At 42.6% G+C, this 16,365-nt stretch overlaps 1 protein-coding gene across 3 annotated transcripts in view; it reads left to right on the forward strand.

Annotated features, from left to right (window-relative positions):
* The window catches only part of MOCOS (molybdenum cofactor sulfurase), a 405,377-nt gene that overhangs the window by 134,816 nt on the left and 254,196 nt on the right, over positions 1–16,365 (forward strand). For all 3 annotated transcript variants that reach the window (XM_019540615.1, XM_019540606.1, XM_019540624.1), the window contains exon 4: positions 8,779–9,420. In XM_019540615.1, coding sequence (XP_019396160.1) covers positions 8,779–9,420 — 642 coding nt within the window. The remainder of the gene's footprint in view (positions 1–8,778; positions 9,421–16,365) is intronic.

The raw sequence follows: 16,365 nt of genomic DNA on the forward strand, positions 1-16,365 counted from the left end.
AGAGATCTGAAGCTGGAAAAGCAACTGCAAGAATGCTGGAAGAAAGCAGTAGAAATGCTCTCGTGGAAATGTAGCACTGGAAGAGGCCTTTTGGGCCATCAAACATTTGCAGGCATTTGTTAATGAAAGGAATCCCCAAAATTTATCAATTGAAATTCTCACACACAACTACAGAGAACAATATCTGGAACAGCAAAAACATCCTGTAAAATGTCATAGGTAAAAGCAGGATTGATGGGGGTACCATTAATAACCTCCCACTGCAGTGACAGGAAGTGGTTAGTTTTGCTGCAGAGGAAGGGATACCCTGCCCCACCCTTTCACACACACTCACACATACCTACAGAGTCCATGCTAGTTTGACCTAGGTGAAAAAATCCTCCATGATCTCAAATTTGGCAGTCAGTGGGTGTGTCTACACAAAATGCGTTAGACTAATATAATGTGCAGTTAAGTGTCACTATCTGCACATCTGGCACTTACTGCACAGTAGATTAGTTTAATGCACCATTTGGTAGTCCTGACAGAGACAAGTACTAGAAAATGGCGGATTAGTTTAATGCTCTGTAGCTCATGTGTAGATGCTGACCAGGTGCAATTTGCTTCTGGTCAGCCCAGACAGCAAGAAGCCACAGCTACTGCCTGGCTAAGCCCTGAGCTCCAGTGAATGGGGGGAGCTGTTCCAGAGTGGGTGAGAGTTCCCAGCCATGCAGAGCTTGTGATTGCAGCCCAGCTCAACAGCACTGGCTTGGGGCGATGCCCCATGCCCAAGCAGCAGCAGCACCCTGAACTGTTTCCTTCCTTTACTTGCAGGTGGTGGAGGAAGTGGGGATGAACTTGCTGGATCAGTTAGTCATCAAGAAAGGTAAGGAGTTATCTGCCCTCTCAGTGGCCTTGGACCCTACTCCTGTCTCCAGGGCCGGCTATCAGCCCATGCCATCCCCTGGACCTCAACATCACTCTGCCTCCCAAGGCATTCAGTTGGAGGGAGGGCAGCAATAAGCAGGGATCCCCTAGCTCACATGGAGACTCCTACCCAGTGCTGAGGGGGAGGTGGGAACTGAGCAGTGCCAGGACTGGGGTGAGATGTGGGTCCCCCCCAGTTTTGCTGCTGGTCAGCTCCCACATTCCCCCTGTGGTAGGCAGGGCCAGAGCGTGGGCTAGAGGATTGCAGGTCATAGATGTCCTCCCTCTGGCTGAGCGTGCTAGGAGGCAGGGTGACCTCAAGGCACAGAGGTTGGCACTCACTGAGAGCTGGCCCAGAGACTGAAGGAGGGTCTGAGTTCACCCAGCAGGTGGATGCCTTCTTACCTTTCTTGGTTTCAGACTGATCCAGCAAGTTCATTCCAGCCTCCTCTACTGCCTGCAAGCTAAATGAGGAGAAAGATCAGGGCACTGCTGGTGCTCAGGCACAGGGCGTCACCCCAAGCCAGCACCGCCAAGCCAGGATGCAATCCTGAGCTTCACATGACTGAGATTTCATAGATTTCATAGACATTAGGGCTGGAAGGGACCTCAGGAGATCATCGAGTCCAGCCCCCTGCCCAAAGGGCAGGAAGTCAGCTGGGGTCATAGGATCCCAGCAAGATAAGCATCCAATTTACTCCCTCTGGCTCTGGGACAAACCCCTCCCCACTCTGTGGAGCCCAGGCCTGACCTCTGTGTCCCCTGTCAGCCCAGGCTGGCCCCTTGGGGAGCCTGAAGCTCCCCCTGGCTGGTTCATGAGGGGAAAGCACAACAGGGGGGAGGAGCAGCTCTGGACTGAACTGCTGCCTTTGGGAGCAAATTTGCTTGTGACATGGGTGCACATTCAGACATATGCCCGGGTGCAGTTTAATGCATTTGAATTTTCTGTGCAGAAAATTCAGGTGCAATAATTGCATGCATAGATGTGCCCAATGTGACTCGCACTGGAAGAGCAGGTCCCTCCAGCCAGGAAACCTTGGGTTTTCTAGTACTGGCAGGATCACCCTGGAGGAAAGTGAAAAAAGGAAAAAAAATAGCCCAGAATCCAGTAGCATCCGTGAGGTGGGGAAAACTGCCTTCCTGGCCCCAAACGGCAGCCAGGAAAAGTTCCAAGGTCTTCCAACTTCCATTCCCCATCAGTTACCTCCTATGCCCTAGCCTGGGGACTGCAAACATGTTACTCATTTTTACCAATGTAAATCCATGGTTATTTTGATGAACTTAATGGAGCTATACTTGTGTCAGTGTGCAGAAGAGGAAGATAGTGCAGCGTTGGTGTGTACTGAAAAATGGCTTTGGAAAAAGGATACTTGACAATATTTCTCCTTGCCAAAAGAATTTTCTGTGTTAGAAAGGCAGACTTGATAGATGAGGTTCCTTGCTTTAAGATGCTGGGTTGATAAAATATTTATGGATTTCAACCTGCTTTGGGGTTTTGATCTGGAATTGAGATGTATCTGATGTAGAAAGGAAATCTGTTGTTTTACATGATGCTATAGCATCCATGGAGTCAAGAAGTCTTATTTTTACCAAAATAAAAGAGACATTTCATACCTTAAAGAGTGCTGTGTTATTTAAATTCAGAAAACTGCTGTTCAGATCAGAGCTCCAAGTGGATGTTTTTAAGCTATGCTGCCACTTTTTACTGCTGCCCTTGGGAGAAAATAGGATAAATGTCAGGGCATGCTATGTTTTCGATGATGCACATGTACTTTGGCCCGGCTCTGTCCACTTTTATTGATGACAGTCCTGTATCTACTCTTTTGTTCATTGCACATAAATATAGGAGAAAAATATATCTAGAAGGGGCATAGCTGCATAATATAGGCTCAGTTTGAATTATATTTAAGTCACAGTATTTAGTCCTCTCAAGTATCTTATGTCACACTTTTGATGATAATGATTATTGCAGTTTGTTACAAAAGGACCTGATTCTTAACCTGCCTGAGGTCAATGGAAGAGTTTCAAGTGACATTTCTGGGAGCAAGATCATCTTAGATTTAGCTGATGCTTTAAAGAAAAAATTTGCAATGGAGCATGTCAGGGAAAAAAGCAAACTGCTCTGCTGTGACATTTTCCAAATGAAATATTCTATTTGAAATATCTTTTTTAAATATTTCTTTTTTTTCCCAAAGGTAATGCTCAAAACTGAAATGATTTTTTTTGTTAGAAGTTGCTCACAATATGAAAAGCGAGTGCTTTACAGACAATCAGGGCTCATGGCAGAGGTGATTATCTTTTATTAGACTAACAAGATTTTTGCCAAAAAAATTCTTGAATTGCAAGCTTTCGGGCACAAACACCTTTCATCAGGCATTGGAGAAAAGATTGTAAAAGTTCTTCTGGGTAGAAAAGAAAGTGCTCCTGGGCTGCTCTACCCTGGGTCAAACTGCTGGCAGAGTTTATTGAGGCACCCTAATTGCAAGCATTAGATATGCCCACAGATTAATATAGCTCCTCCATTAGTAGCCTCAGTGGAAAAGTCAGTGGAGATGTTCACAGGTTGGGATGGCTTCTTCATCCTTAGCAAACTTTGTAATCAGGATTGAGTTTTTCCCTAAGAGGATTGTGTATTGTCCTCCTGAAACAGGAGTAGGGTTCTTAGGCAGGCTGTAATTAAGGTAGCAGCCTCATCAGTGTACTTAAGGAAACAATCATCCCATTAGTCCTTTATTGCTGCATGTTTTTTCAAAAGTGAAAGTAAGTAGTAGTATAAAATGATACGGCTACTTGGAGCAGTAAACTACTGTATACCAGTTTCCCTTGATTTCTGTGGGTTCTTTATATGGAATTTGCTCTTATGCAATGAGCATATTTAGACTCATAATTTGGTATATGCGAGGTAAATTCACTCTTATGCAATCAGCATAGATGCCCCCCCACCCAAGCAGGTAAGTCTGTGCGGGGAGGGGAAAGGGCTTTTGCGCCAGCTGTCTGCAGCTGCTAGGCTGCACCATGGTCTGCCTTTCCCCCTGTGCCTGGGTTCACCCTAGCTTTTGAGGTACACTGTGTTGTGGTATAGGCAGCTGGTGTTGGCTGCTCCTCGGGCCACTCCAGCATGGGCTGTGGTGAGTGTTGACCAGCACAGCCCCAGGCGGTGCAGAGCACAGCACTTGCCCCAGCCCCAGCCCCAGCCCCAGCTGCAGCGGCCCTAGGAGCAGCCAGGGCTGGAGTGATTGCCACTCTGTTCCCCCTGCTTTGCTGCTTTGTGCAGCCCCAGCAGCAGCACCCCTTCGCTCGCCCCTTCCCTAGTTCCAGCCCCTCCCTCCCTGCCATGGGAACCTATCCCTATTTGTTACACTGTAAAGTGGGTTCACTTTATGTGAATTCAATTTATGTGCCATTCGCCAGGAACATATGTATAGCATAAATCGAGGGAAACCTGTATCAAGGCATAAGAGTTTTCTCCGGTAAGTCTTTAGTCCTATTGCCAACCAAGTCTTATATGCAGCTATAAATCTTCAAGAGTGTAATAAAGGTGAACCACATTTCACTATAATGGGATATGTTTTACACTGAGACATAGAGCATTAGGGATCCTATGTGTAATAGTCAGAACTTCCCCATATTCATGTCAGAAAGAAGGATATAGTGCTGTGAACTGTGGTTGCCTTTCAACAGTATCTAAGTGTTCTTGTCCATGCCTACGCTGATTCTGTTATGGCAGTGCTGCTATAGTTCAAGGGTTGATGGATATATGTTATAAAGCTTGCTCTGAAGTGCTTACAGGTGTTCTTGTTACATTTTGAGAGTAGTTTGCTTTAAATAGGTAGTTCATTTTTTATGTTCAGAATATTAAAAATGCTGCAGCCAAAGCAATGAATTGAATGCCAATGGCTACATTTTTAAAAAGCAGCTAAATGACCTCAGAGCCTAAGTTCCAGATTGTCAACATATTTAGTCACATAGCATATAGATAGGAGTAGATGTTGAGTGAATTTACAAAAGTGCCTAATTTCCATTGAAGTAGATCTGACTTTGTGGTGTTTAAACTGATGGATGCTTTTGTAGATCTCAGCTGGCATGTCTGCAACTTTTGTCCCCAGCTAACTTTGAAACTGTGGCTCTAAGTGCCTTTTGAATAAGGGATATAGGCACTTTTGAAATTGTTATCCTAAAGCTTGTTTAATAGTTTGAAAGCCATCCACTGATACTAAATTGAAGTAGCTAGTGAAGATCAAATACAGCAACAGTAATTTATTAATCTTATTTCAGAAACTGTTTAATTGTTTCTAAATCTCAATTATACAAATTATTTAAAAACTACTTCAAGATTTTATACTTCTTCAAAGTCTTTTCCATGGAGCATATGACTATTATATAGTGACCATAATGCATACAAGAGCCTTCAGTCTAAATGGACAAGGCAGATAAAGGCTGGACAAAGACATGCCTTTGCTCCAGATTGAATGACAAGGGAGATAAATTGACTGACATGCCAGTGCCTCCTTCTTGCTATGAGCACATCTCTTCCAAAGCCTTTCTCCAGAGTAAGTGCTCCCATAATCCAGTGTAGAAGTTTGGTTCTTCTGTAAATTATCATTAAAATATTCTCTCTGACTGAATACTTACAGCAACTCACATGGTCAATTTCAAAAGTACCATTTTTACTTCTCTCTTGTTTTTCAAATTAAGCTATCAATATTTTTTAACAAATTCTAAGACTTTCCTGGCTCATTGAAGATCTAAGGCACTGGTCTCTAACCTTTTTGTGGTGAAAATCACTTTTTGGCACCCCAGGATCTACTGCTCCCCACCTGCTCTGCCCTGCCCCCCCACCTCCTGGACAAGCTGCCTGGGCTCTGACCCCACTCACTGAACCCAGCCTAGGCAGCAGGGAGCATGGCTCAGCCCAGCCACATGCATCTTGTTGCTCCTGATCATGGAACTTCTGACAGATTGAGATCAACTGTCAGAGGCTCCACGATCAACCAGACGAGATCAACTGGTTGGTGACCACTGATCTAAGGGCATGATGATCACATTCAATTTCAGAAAGCTACACTATAGGCTTAGGAATAAATGTGCTGCAGTCTATTCTTCCTAATGCAAAAAAATTTCTCAGTGAGGATATAGTTAATCTCATTTCAGCATGACCTTTGAGCTGCATTGTCAGTTCCTCATCAGCAAAGGTATAATTATTTGTTTCTGTCCAGTAATACTTGAAATCTGCACAGTAGAATCAGCCTTAACATTCTGATCTAGGTTTGTGAAAAGAAAAAGAGTCAGATATTAAAGGATCTGAATCTGATTCAGGAAGTCCGTAACTTAATGTAGTTGTGTCTAGAGTAATTGCATCTTAGTTTCTGGCAGCCCTAGAAGAGTAACCTTCTATTGCTTAAAATATGTGAGAATTTATTGGAACCCTTTGAGACTGAGGTGTGCAGTTGGTGTGAAATTTGTAGTAAATGGAGCTGGCTGGCAGCCATCCAGAGAGGACAGATACATGGCACTATTCAGTGGTGCTCTGCACTGTGGTTGACTCCAGTAAATGAGGACCCTCCAATTTTCTTGGCCTCAATTTCCTCCAATTCAGCCACTCCCTTTGAGCAAACAACACATATGCTTTGGTTTGATCTCTATATATAAGACTGGTAATCTCATCTATTTAATGGGCAAGATGATTATGTGCCTTTTCCACTGATTGTTTATTGGGAGCTTATGAATAAGAATTGAGAGAAAAAGAGAACCCTAAGTAGGAGAAACTACCATATCAAAGCCAATGCTAATCCTCTACCTCCCAAGGGCTAGGGACAGACATTCGAAAGCAAGAGCCTAAACTGATTCAATCTTTTCAGGTTAGCCTGCGTAGGATAAACTGATTTGCAACTGCATAGAAACACTCTGGGCTTATTCCACCACTTGCCCCAAGCAGGGAATGAGCGGTGGGGCAGTCGGGGCAGGCAGACCAGGGGGCAGTAGGGGGGAAGATTTCGGGAATAATCCCCTTCCCTGCCCCCTCTGCCTCAGGGGCCATGCCAGCTGATGTCTGTCCGCACCCACCCCTGCCACCAGAGCAGTGAGGGGGGAAGCACCTGGCAGACCCGGCTCAGTCCCTGACAATGGGACAGGGAAGAGGGAATTAAGCCTCTGTCTGGTCAGTTCAGCCAAGGCTACTGCCCAGGTTTGCCATTCCTCCACCATTGGAGCAGCCAGCATGGAGAAGTGCAGATCTGTACTGGTGGGACAGGGGAGGGAGGGGGAAAATAAACTTCTTCCTTGCTCCATTATAGGGCCAGCGTCTGGCTAGACCCCCGCCCCTGGCTGTCCCTGTTCTGGCTGGGGAGCAGAGGGGTAGGGACAGCCCTGCTGGGCTGGAGCAGAAAGCCCAGCCCAGAGAGCATGCTGGGATGCAGGCTCTGGTTTAGCTTAAACCGGGAAGGAATCTGGAACAAACATTGCATAAACCGGTTTGAGCTCAAGTCTGATACTACATTCAACCTGATTTATCTCAAACTGGTTTTGGCCATTTTGAAACTGGTTTATATACACTGAATGTCTGTTCTGTTACAGGTTTAAACCAGTTTCTGGTCACTTAAACTGGTTTATGTGTAATGCGTGTCCCTAGCCAAAGAGACCTGTTTAGTTTCCTTTGTCTGGCTCATTGGAAGTTACTTGGTTGCCTCTATTTTAGGCTGTCCTGTGAAGAAGCAGAGATGGTCGTTAAGTGTACAGAGACTCGTCACGATTTGAATACAGATGTATTTATTCTAGGTGCTATCTTTCCTTATTGTATTTTTAATGAGGGTAAAATTCTGTAATCATGTATATAGTGTCATTCTGTAATCATGTATTCCTTATACAGTGTCATTGATGACCTCAGTAGGAATACCCAGGGAATAAGGATGGAATATCTCTTATTACAGAAAGATATTAGTCTACTCCAAACAATTTGTGACCTAAAATAGACTGACATATATGAAATGGATGCAGACATGCACTTCTTTCTAAGTACTGAAATTTCAACATCCTTAAAAAACATAGGGCGGTGTAACAAATCTTTTCTTACTAATAGCAGAATTAATATTTCTCAAATCCAAAAGAAGCTCGTCCAATACCCAAGGGAAACAAAACTTCATATTATCTGTCAGAAATAGTAATGCTGATTTGCTCATATCTGCCTTCACAGCCACTGGTACAAGAGACCTGCATGTTTCTTTTTTTTTAACAAAACCACAAGACCCAAACATGGTGTTACTTCACAGTATATACTGGCTAGAGTTGACCCTTATGGAGAGAGCCAGAAGAAAGCTTATTCATTACTTAAGTACCAGCATCAGATGTCAAAACTTTGCCATATGAAATTTACACTATAAACTGAGTCTGTGCTTTCAGCTGTACAGGGTGAATATCACCCAGTTTTTATTTCATTAAAAGTTAATGATAAGTCAGGCCTCATTCAGCCTCAAGATACAGTTTACCAGGCCTAGTCACAATCCTTTTCTGTTCCTTTAGCAGTCAATAGAAACTCTTCTGTCTTCAGTACAAGACAGAGTTGCATCTGCATGCGTTAGAAATTGGGCCATATGCTGCTCTCAGTAACATTGCAGCTCTGCTGCATTGATCTTGCAAAGTGTGAGCAGAATGACCAGTCTGACTGGTGCAACCCTATTCTGTTAACTAAAGCAGTATTTGGCTAAGCTAACCTAGACAGGCTTCATTTAGGTGCTTGGAGCAGATTATATAGTTAGGGGTGAGGTGGGGAATTGTGTTACCTTTCTGAGGAAAAAAATGTATAAAATAGTTATAAAATACAGAAATGGTACAAGAAAAATATCTCCTTCAGTGTCTGCATTTCCTTTTGTTTTGCAGAATATTGCAACATTTCAACACTACTGCAGAAGATTACACTGTCATTTTCACATCTGGAAGCACAGCTGCACTTAAGCTGGTAGCTGAAACATTCCCTTGGATACCTGAAGGCACAAAGGAACCAAGCAGTCGGTTTTGTTACCTAACTGACAGTCATACTTCTGTGGTGGGCATGAGGGGGATAACTGCTGTAATGAATGTGTTATCTGTTCCTGTGCAACCAAAGGACATGTTGTTATTAGAGAAAAACAAGGAACCAGCCAAAGAACAAAACTGCACCACACCACATCTTTTCTGTTATCCCGCTCAGAGCAATTTTTCAGGTACCAAGTATCCTCTGTCATGGATTCGGAAGATTCAAGCCAGCGAGCTCTGCCCTGTCAGAATACCTGGGAAGTGGTTTGTTCTACTGGATGCAGCTGCTTTTGTCAGCACCTCTCCGTTAGACTTAACAGTTCACACAGCAGACTTTGTTGCCATTTCATTCTATAAAATTTTTGGCTTCCCCACTGGCTTAGGAGCACTTCTGGTAAACAACGAAATTGCACCTTTTCTTAGGAAGATCTACTTTGGAGGAGGAACTGCAGCTGCCTACCTTGCTGGAGAGGATTTCTACTCCCCAGGACAATCGATAGCAGAAAGGTAATGCATTGTTTAACAAAACGGATTCATGCTGATACCTATTTGCATTAAACAAACTTACTCCTTGTGCAGTATTTATTAGACTCTGAAATAAATCCATGTTTACTTATGCAGTTAGAAATGTATTCCCTCTCTAGTTCTGTCTTAGCATTCCTTTATCTTATTAAAAACCACCATCAAAATGACACCATTGGCCCTGGCTGCTAAAAGCACAAAATACTTTCTGATGACCTGGAAGCCAATCAGTGACTGAATTGAATTTTATATTTGAAGAACCTCACTGTGAGAGTGATTTGTTTCTTGAAATTCCACGTTCTGAGCAACTAAGACACAGTAGGACATGTTGAAAACTGGAAGTTAAAAGTCAATAGGTCCTACAGATCAGATGGCTCAGCATTGGTGTTAATCAGAGGTTAATCAAAGTTAAAATCTGTGATTAAAATAAAATATACAGGACAAATTATCAACACTGTTGGGTTTCTAGGAGCGGGAGAAAAAGCTGTGCTGGTCAGAAAAAAAGTGGAGTATAATCAAGGTGTATCCCTCTGTTAAGCAGCCAAGGGTGGGTTTGTTAGGAAAGACGGGGCCATGGCTAGGCATCCTGTCCCCTAAAACAGGCCCTCTGGAAACTGGAATGAACAGATCACCAATACTTGTTCTCATTGCACATCTTCTCTGGTGCTAAAACTACCCTTATAAATGCATTTATATGAATGGTTTCTTTTTTCAAATTCATCACATGCAGCACAAAAGGCAGGCTTTTATTAGCCTTTAATATTAAACTATAGTACTTTATGGGGAAAAAATAATATGTAAAACCAATTATACCCTTCATTCATATATAAAAGTGACCAGAATAATTGATAAAACTCTTGGAGAACAGATTGTATTCTACCTGGTACTGGTCTAAGTCGTCTTAAGTGCCTGGGTATAATTCTGTTCTTGTCTCTAACCCAGCCCAGACTTCTGGTTTTAAGCTCAGCCAATGAGGGTTAGAAATATGATAGAGATAGATTTGAAAGTGTGCTAATGAGTATAATAAAAGGGAACTGACAGGATAGGTTTCCAGGAAACCCCCAGAACCATCTATCTAAAGCTAAGTACAAAACCACTCAGATTTCAGCTTTGCATATTTTGCCTACACCGTTGAATTCTCAAAGTAATTAGGAATTGGTTCTTATCTGTGCTGTAATTTGATGTTGATTTGTGTAGGTTCTATATTGTAGAAGATAAAATATGTATTGGGAACTGAATCTGGATCAATTTTCTTTTCTCGTTGTTTAGAAAAATGAATCTGGGCTTAAATGGAGTATTTTTTCATGTCATCTTTTTCAAGAGTTTTCAGGAGATGGGGTTATTAGACTTTTGTTTGAGATGGTCAGACTGGAGGCTACAGGCTATTATGGAGCTAGACTGTTCTCAGTGGTGACATGACAGAAAAAGAAGCAGTGGTCACAAGTTGAAGCAGGGGAAGTTTAGGTTGGATATTAGGAAAAACTTTCTCAGTGGTGAAGCACTGGAATGGGTTACCTAGAGAGCATGGTGGAATCTCCATCCTTTTAAGTTTTTAAGGCCTAACTTGGCAAAACCACTGGAATGATCTAGTTGGGAATAGTCCTGCTTTGAGCAGGCAGTTGGACTAGATGACCTGAGGTCCCTTCCAATGTTAATTTCCTATTATTCTGTGATATGATTCTATGTCCCAAGAGGAAGCTATTTTAAAAATTTATTTTCATTAGAAATTGAGCACATTCACTAGTTCCAATCTGATTCTGCAGCTGAGGTAGACCTAGGTTATCTCATTTATGAGGATGGGGCCTAAGTTGCCCAAAAGCTATACCTTGATACATAATAAGGTACCCAGTCATTTCACATACCTAAGTATAAAAGTCTAAATGTAAGATTTTAGTTCTCCTGTCAAAACACCAGTATTTGAATATTAGAATCTAAACTTTCTTGGTTATTTTGAAGTCCTGATATTTTAATGTCATTTATATGGAAAGTGCAGATAGTGATGTCCAATCAAATTATGTAAGTCCAAAGTTTTGACAGCCATGAATATTTCAAATTTGGTAATGTCAGGAATTCTGTCGCCAAGTTGCTGGAAACTTGGGCTACTTAGAAAATCTCAGGCAGAAACTCACAGCTATTTTATTAGAAGCTAGTATGTTTTTCTAAAGAAGGTTATAATTTATTTATTTTTTAGTATCATCTTTAGTCGTAAGTGTAACCCCCTGGGTTGCAAGGGGTTAAGCATTTTTTACAGATAAAACGCTTGGCATTGCAGCTCTGATGTTTAAAATGCACTTCATTGCCAAGGCTAATATGCTAGTCACATTTCTGGGCCCATGTTTCCAACTCTGTGCAGGTGACTGAAACTGAAATCATCTGGGCTAGGGACAAACAGTACACAAACTGATCAGAAACTGGTTTAAACCTGTAATGGAATATAAGTTCAGTGCACAAAAAACAATATGAAAATGGCTGAAACTGGTTTAAGATAAACCTGGTTGAATGTAGTATCATACTTAACTGATTTCAGTCAAACTGCTTTATTCAATGTCTTTCCCAGACCCCTTCCTGGTTTAAGTTAAACCTGAGTCCCCCAGCATCCAAGATGCTTTGCAGCTGTGGCTGGGCTGGAATGTGTTGTCTGCTCCAGAGAGCAGAGCTGGTCACTAAGAGGTGCGTGTGTGTGTGTGTGTCCAATTTCATTGGGACAGGCAGACAGCACAGGTGTCCACTTAGAGTTTTTTTGCAGCTAATCAACTGATCAGCTCCATTCCTTCCTTGGAAAAATCTTTTTAAGAAGAGCTTAAACTAAGGAGAGAGGTTTTAGTTTTGTCAATGGGCTGATAACAGAATGTTTATCAGCCCCATGATAAACACTGGAGAGGAAGCCAGCAGAGGGCTGATAACACAGCTTTATCAGCCCTCTGCTGGCTCCCTTGCCTGTCAGGTTTGCAGACAGTATGAAGAAGCAGGGAGAGGGAGATTTGTATCGTCAACAGATGCATGCACTGTACCCCTCCCCCATGCCTCAGAGTGCTAGCTGGGGACCAGGGTCTGGCAACACTCCTGCCCCTTGAGCAACAAGGAGGCAAAAGCCTAAGATGGTGCAGGCAGGGTTGAAGTTTACACCCCTCCCTAATCAGTGTCTTGCTGGGGCCTGGCCATACGCCCGCAGCTCAGCATTATGGAAGGGAAGGGAGGGCTACTCTAGCGCCTCCTGGCTTCTAGCCTGAGCCATTGCAGGGATATACAGGCATTTTCCCAGTCCAGAGAAAATGTCTGTGCAGTTGTTAACCGGTTCAACCTAGACAGGTTAGACTAATCCGCAAAGATTGAATCAGTTCAGGCTCAGGCTTTTTGAATGTCTGTCCCTAGCCTTGTTCTCTTAGAAATATTAACGCTTGCCAAGTTTTCTCGTTTCCAGGTTATAATATTGGATATATATCTACAGAACTCTTGTCGCATTTTCTCATTTGGTCTTTCTGCATGATGTTTAAGGGCTTGTTACTTAAAATGGTAAAAGTTCTTTTTGCAAGTGAAAGTTTGTCAATAGATGTGAACATAATGAAACATAATCAGATGTATATGATATTTCACAAGGATACTCAAACTCTGAAAAAAAATGCCATTGTTAAGGTTTTAGAGCCATATTTTTTTAATCCACTTGGGAGGAGGCATTCCCTGTCCTCACTTAATTAAAACACAGTTTTAATACAAGATTCTTTCAAGTCAGGGTGAGATTTGAGTGAGGGTTTATAAAATGTGATTTTGCTTGCCATTCCTTTCTGAAGAATGCCCAGACTGATACTTTCTGACTGCAGCTTTTCATGTTGTAATTCACATGTTGGGAATACCAGTGTTAAGGTATAAATTACATCTGCTTAGACTCCTTTAAATTGCTTGCACTCACTCAAATTCAGTTCTCAATTTTTCTCATTATATGGTAGATGCCTCTCTTGCAGTCCCTAACTTTTAAAAAACCATTTATTGGATTGTCATCCATGCATCAAACAGTTTAACAGATGGTTATTATTATCATTCACAAATCTAACCTTATTTTCTGTCTTTTTTTTCTGCATAGCATGGGATAATAACATAATATGATTATGTATAGCAAGTATTCAGTGATAAAATATTCATGGTCTGCTTTATTTTTTCTTTTGTGTTATAGATTGCTATTCAGGTACTGATTGTTCTGAAATCCATTACTAAGGCAATAGTAGTTGTTGTTATACCTGTAAATTAGATAGCTGTGTCTCAATCAGCCAGTCTGAAGTATCCATCCTGTTTGTTTTAGAAGTATGTTTTATGTCTGAGAAGCATTTCAAAAACAGCTTGGAAATATACAGTTTCCCCTGAGTTTATATAGAGCTAGATGCATCAGCTCACGAGAGAGGAAATTCTGATCTCTGTGCCTGGTGTGAGTATTTTGGCTGGGCCTTAGGAAGATATGTAGGAATCAAATAATTGGCCCCTGGGCATGGAATAGCAGTAGAACCATTTTGCAGAGGGTACTCTGGTTAACTGACTGGAGCAAAGAGCTTGGCTAGCTCCAGGTCTGTTGCCTGCCCTTATTAAAGTGGAGGGAAAAAAGAGTCAGACAGTCATAGACACATTAGTGCAGTCCTAACCCAACTCAAAACACATTCTCTGTAATATAAAGAGATCAGAGAGAAAGGCACATCACTTAGGCATCTAAAGCAATTTATGCCCTTCCCACTACTTTCACAATCAGGGGATTCCCCACACCCACTTTTTTAAGGGCAATCTATCTTCAATTTCTTTAATAGGAAATAAATGGTAGATGTGTCACTGGTGAAGTCTGTTAATTTATTAAATAACCTTTTGTGTTAAAGCATGTTGTTACTTTACTGAAAAGGATTTGGAGGATTCCAGTGGATCATAATCTAAATATTGGTCAACTATGCAATACAGGTTCACCAGTTTCTGATCACTTAAATCAGTTTGTGTGTAATATCTGTCCTTAGCCTGCATATCTACAGGGGCTTCATACCTGATGAAGGATGCTTGAAGCCCAGAACCTTTTGTTCTGTGTCTCCTGACTATACGAGGGACTCCAGCTAAAATACATTGTTTTCCCTTATAACTCTTGCTTCTTGTAAGGAACTGGACAAGAAGAAAATGGCCTAAACTGCAATGAAATAAAGTTTAGGTTGAATATTAGGAAGAAATTCTGTACTAAGAGTATGGTTAAGCACTGGCATAGATCACTTAGGGTAGGGGCAGAAGTTGCTCAGAAACTGGTTTAAACCTGTAACAGAACAGAAATTCAGTTCACATAAACCAGTTTTAAAATGGCTGAAACCAATTTAAGATAAACTTGTTTGAACATAGTATCAGACTTAACTGATTTGGCTGAAACCAGTTTATGAAATTTCTGTCCCAGAACTCTTCCTGGTTCAAGTTAAATCACAGTCCCCCAGCATCCCAGCATGGTGCTGTGCTGTCTGCTCAAGCAGAGAAAGGTTGTTTATGGGCAGGGGGGAGAGACGGGGACTGTGCCCCACCCCCCAAGGGAAACCCCATCTGTGGTCTGGGGCCAGGGAAGGGGGGTTAAACCCCCATTCCCCTGAATACAGAGCTGCCTTGCCCTGTTAAACTTACTGCTGGCTACAACTGTGGACAACAAATCCCAGAGGCACCTGGAATTAGGAAGATGAAGTGATGAACAACCCTGCAGAGTCCCCCTGTTGTGATTCTGGACTGCAAATCCCAGAGAACTCGGGGGGGGGGGGCAGCAGGAAGAGGAAGCAAACATGCAGCCCTGTGCTGGCTATGTGCCAAAAAGTCATGCTTTAGTGCCCTCAGCTTCTGGCCTGAGCCACTGCAGGCATGTGGCAGTAAAAAGTAAATGTCTGTTTGCTTGATAGTCAGTTTAATCTCTGCAGTTTAAATTAACCTGTAAAGACTGAATCAATTCAGCCTTGGACTTTTTGACTCTCTGTACTTAGCCTTAGAGAGGTGGTGGAATCTCTGTCATTGAACCTTTTTAAGTGCAGGTCAAAGAAACATTTGTCTGGAATAGTTTAGACAGGTATGTTCCTGCCTTGTGGAGGTGTTTCGACAACAAACTCCTGTGGTCCCATCCAGCCATACATTTATATAATTTTATATTGTTATGGCAATCTGTGGGCAAGGCCAGAGCCCCCAAGGGGACACTTGCCGGCCTGTACACAAATGCCAGGAGCTTGGGAAATAAGCAGGAGGAGCTCGTCCTCCTGCTCAATGCAAATAATTATGATGTCATAGGAATAATGGAGACCTGGTGGGACTCCACCCATGACTGGACCACGGGTATAGATGGCTATACCCTGTACAGGAGGGATTGTGTAGATAAAAGGGGCAGGGGTGTAGCTCTCTATGTTAAGGAAAGCTATCCATCCCTGCAAGCTGATGTTGGTGACCAGGGTGGATGAGTGGAGACCCTCTGGGTTAAAATCCATGGGGAACACCGCACAGAGGATACAACGGTGAGAGTCTACTACAGACCTCCCACCCAAAGTCCTAAGCTTGACCAGGAGTTCACCCGGGAACTGGCTGAGGCCACATGCTCTAGGACCATGGTCGTCATGGGTGACTTCAATTACCCAGGCATCTCGTGGGAGGATTGTGAGAACTTACTCAATTATGCTGAAAGGAAACTTTCTGTATTAGATTGGGATGTTGACAGGTGGAGTCCCATCCATGGTGTGTGGAACTAACACATTCAGTGAGGTGTATAAGCATTAGGCCTGTGCAAAGCGGCTAGTATTTGCTTTGGATTCGGATTCGGCTGATTTGGTAGTAATTGATACCAGAGGGTAGTAATTCATGGCAGTCACTCATCATGGTGTCCTGTGACCAGTGGGGTCCCCCAAGGCTCTGTCCTTGGACCCATATTGTTCAACATCTTCATTAATTATGTGGACATTG

This window comes from Crocodylus porosus, unplaced genomic scaffold (genome assembly GCF_001723895.1).
Source record: "Crocodylus porosus isolate Cpor-Errol unplaced genomic scaffold, CroPor_comp1, whole genome shotgun sequence".
In the NCBI taxonomy this organism is placed as follows: Eukaryota; Metazoa; Chordata; order Crocodylia; family Crocodylidae; genus Crocodylus; species Crocodylus porosus.